The sequence below is a fragment of the Bidens hawaiensis genome, unplaced genomic scaffold, assembly GCF_021521415.1.
Source record: "Bidens hawaiensis isolate Kalapana, Puna unplaced genomic scaffold, B.hawaiensis_p1.1 tig00026187_1, whole genome shotgun sequence".
Taxonomy (NCBI): Eukaryota; Viridiplantae; Streptophyta; class Magnoliopsida; order Asterales; family Asteraceae; genus Bidens; species Bidens hawaiensis.
In genome coordinates, this window is record NW_027494211.1 from 113,953 (window position 1) to 117,818 (window position 3,866).

The 3,866-nt window shown below is 37.6% G+C and overlaps 1 protein-coding gene across 1 annotated transcript; it reads left to right on the forward strand.

Moving 5' to 3' along the window:
- Positions 1-362: 362 nt before the first annotated feature.
- LOC143573038 (CDPK-related kinase 5-like) lies at positions 363-3,573 on the forward strand. The gene is made up of 11 exons (XM_077058022.1): positions 363-830; positions 1,306-1,436; positions 1,516-1,557; positions 1,636-1,744; positions 1,837-1,915; positions 2,133-2,429; positions 2,505-2,614; positions 2,713-2,820; positions 2,889-2,951; positions 3,038-3,205; positions 3,331-3,573. Exons 1-11 carry the CDS (start codon positions 363-365, stop codon positions 3,454-3,456), a joined length of 1,701 nt encoding a protein of 566 aa, XP_076914137.1. The 3' UTR covers positions 3,457-3,573.
- The last annotated feature ends 293 nt before the right edge of the window (positions 3,574-3,866 follow it).

Consider the following 3,866-nt stretch of genomic DNA (forward strand, 5'->3'; position numbering starts at 1 on the left):
CGACTCGGCACACTTACCAAAGTAGGGTTCAAATCTTTTGGGCATTTGGTCTTTGTCCAGCTGTCAGCCACGTGAACATCCTTGTACACCTAGGATCACCTGGTGGTTAATATTCAAACATGTTGATTCCACCATTTTAACTTAATTAATCCCAGAATCTAATTAATCAAATTTTCACAAATCTTTAATCTTCCTCTTCCTCCGATCCTCCTCCCTTTCAACCCCATAAAAGCACCAAACGAAAAACCTTCCAATTCAATATTCAAATGCCCTGAAACAAACAGGGTGGTTCTTCCAAATATAGATTCCTGTTTGGGGGAATCGTTCATGCACATGCACATGCACATGCAAAAATCCCCCAAATGGGTATTTTCAACTCCAAAGACATACCTTCCTCCAAAAACAAAGAAACCCATGTCCCCTCTAAACGTAATAACAATAATAATAATAACGATAACGTGATAGAGAAATCATCGAAGAAGAAGAACCAAAGTTCTCGCGGGAAGAAGTCGGGGTTTTTTACGTCGACCAAGTATTTGTTTCATAAGAATGGAAGCTCGAATCCTGCGCCGAGGAGGTTTTTCAGGAGGGCGTTTGCGCCGCTGTGTCCGACGCAGCACATGAAGGGGGTTATAGCACGGCGGACGGGGAAGGGTAATGGGGAGGAAAAGTTGAATAAGAGTTTTGGATTTTCGAAGCATATTGGGCATAAGTATGAGATTGGGGAGGAGGTTGGCAAAGGGCATTTTGGGCATACCAGAAAAGCTAGGATCAAGAAAGGGGAATTTAAAGGTCAACAAGTTGCTGTCAAGATTATTACAAAGTCAAAGGTAGGCTTGTTTTCACGTTATCAAAGTCCATATAACACTCATATACGACCGTTTTGACCAAAAATTTCAAACTTTGAAAGTTATGGTTAGAAGTTAGAATGGCCGCTTGAAAATATCTAAACCGTCATTCTAGCCATTGAGGGTCAAACTTTGAAAATTGTTGACCAGAAGAGTCATAGATGGTCAAACTTTGAAAATTTTGGTCAAAACCACGGGACGGCCGTTTGAACCCGTACGGGGTTAGATGTTAGACGGTGTGTGTATATTTGGCTATTCTGACCATAGACAGTCAAAGTTTGAAAACATTTAGTCAAAACGACCATTCAAACTCTATCCAGACGACCTTTTGAAATAGCGTGTGATTAGATATATCGTGATGTGTGTATAGACAACCACTTCTTTTAATTTCTTTTATAAATCATAATTTATATATTTATATTTTATTGAAGTTGGTAAGTGAATTCGGTTTGATCAGATGACCACAGCCATTGCCATTGAGGATGTTCATCGGGAGGTGAAGATACTAAGAGCTTTGACAGGACATAGCCATCTAATTAACTTTTATGATGCGTACGAGGATCATGATTTTGTCTTCCTCGTAATGGAGTAAGTCTTGCATATTCTTTCCTTATTTTACTTTTTGTTTTGCAAATATTTATGTGAATTTTCATGCTTGTTTTGCCAGGTTATGTGAAGGAGGAGTGCTTTTGGATAGAATACTTTCAAGGTTTTGCATTTGTTATTGCATTTTGTAGCTGCAATGTTTTTCATAAAATAAAAAATAACGGAATTGTGTACTTTGAAGAGGCGGGAAATACACGGAATACGATGCGAAGGGCGTATTGACACAAATGTTGACCGTTGTTGCTTTTTGTCATCTTCAAGGTGTGGTTCACAGGGACCTAAAGCCCGAGGTGAGATGTTAGTTGATTCAAAGCATGTATTTTTGTACAATTAATTAACCCATATGTAGACCACATTTAATAATGTCTAATCTATGAATCAGAACTTCCTATTTGCAACAAAAGACAACAATGCGGAATTGAAGGCCATAGATTTCGGTTTGTCAGACTTTGTTTGCCCAGGTAAGTTGTCACTCCAATTAGGGGCGAATCTATATAGTCGCATAACACTCGCAAAAGAAATTACATTTTAATACTTGTTTTTATGTGATATATTTATCTGACACTCGAGTGATCAAAAAGTCTTTTAAAAGAACATGGCTAAAAACTACAAGGAATCTTGGATATGACACTATTACTTATGTTAGTGGCACTTACTGAAATGTTATTTGGTTTGTAGAGAAAAAGCTTGATGACATTGTTGGTAGCGCATACTATGTTGCTCCCGAGGTTCTACAAAGGTCATATAGTACAGAAGCTGATGTATGGAGCACAGGCGTTATAGCTTATGTTCTTTTGTGTGGTAACCGTCCCTTTTGGGGTCAAACTGAGTCTGGGGTATTCCGATCCGTATTAAAAAATGAACCGAACTTTGATGAAGCCTTGTGGTCTAACTTATCATTTGAAGCCAAAGATTTTGTCAAAACTTTATTAACTAAGGATCCTAGGAAACGATTAACGGCTGCCCAAGCATTATGTAAGCATCAATAATGTTTTTCCTTATTTACATCAATTCCATCACTTAACACTAAGATGGTTAAAAACATTGTAGGTCATCCGTGGATTCGAAATGATAATGAAGTGAAAGCGTTTGATATTTCAATACTAAAGTTTGTGAAGCACTATATTTGTGCTTCGAATTTGCGTAAAGCAGCTTTACGGGTGTGTTTTTTATATGATGAATCGACCACTAGCTTATGATTATAGGCGTAAAGTCATCATAGTAATTAGCATATGTTTTCTTTTCTTCCAATCTGCAGGCACTATCAAAGACCTTGATTTTTGATGAATTAGTCTACTTGAAGGACCAATTTTCTTTGTTGAAACCAGGCACAAACGGACTCATAAGTATTGAAAATTTAAAAACGGTTGGTAACTAATACAATCATTATGTCATATGTTCCTGTTAAGCATTAACTTTTTGTCTATGAATTAGGCCCTGATGAAATACACTACAGATGCAATGAAGGAGTCGGGTGTCCATGATTTCCTAGAGTCGGTATGTATATATCCATCATTATGATACGTATAATCGTGCTTGGTAATTTAGACGATTTGACCATTCTACCTTCGGATTTCTTGCAGCTTTGTAGTCTTCAATACAGAAGGATGGACTTCGAGGAGTTCTGTGCAGCCGCCCTTCGTGTCCATCAACTTGAGGGTCTTGACCGATGGGATAAACAAACTCGTGACGCTTATGAAATATTTGAGAGAGACGGTAACAGATCTATTGTGGTCGAAGAACTAGCTTCTGTAAGTTTACTACTATTTATATTACTTGCATTACTATACTGTAAACAAGAAGGATTTTACTTTTTACTTTTGCTTCTATGTTTGTTTGTTAATTTCTGATATTTTTGTGGGACATTCTTTGTTAGGAACTGGGACTTGGTCCAACGATTCCGGTCCGTGATGTTATGGATGACTGGGTTAGACAAAGCGATGGGAACCTGACTTATATTGGATTTGTTAAAGTGTTGCATGGTACCATGAGTAGAAAGTAACATAGCCAAAGCTCAATAGCAGAGTGTAGAGTATGAAGTTTGAACCCAGTATAGACCGGGTTTTGGTGTCTAGAGCCGGTAAACTAACACACAACGAATTGTAAATCCGCCTACTTGAAATATTCTATTTCATACATGATATGTTAAAAATAGTTTACATGTATAATCAATGTAAATATGCACTTGGATCAATTGGTATGGTACAACTTCTTTGCATTGGACGTAACAAATGACTCAAAAAAAAGATCCCTTTGGGGCTTGAAGCCTCCTAGATTATTTTAAATATGTGCTTTTGTCTATAGACGGTTGTTTTATGTTGAGTTTAGCATTCGAGTTAGGGATATGACAGAAAAACCCCGAACACACAGAAAACTTCGAAACTCAAATCATGCAAGACCGGTATACGGGTA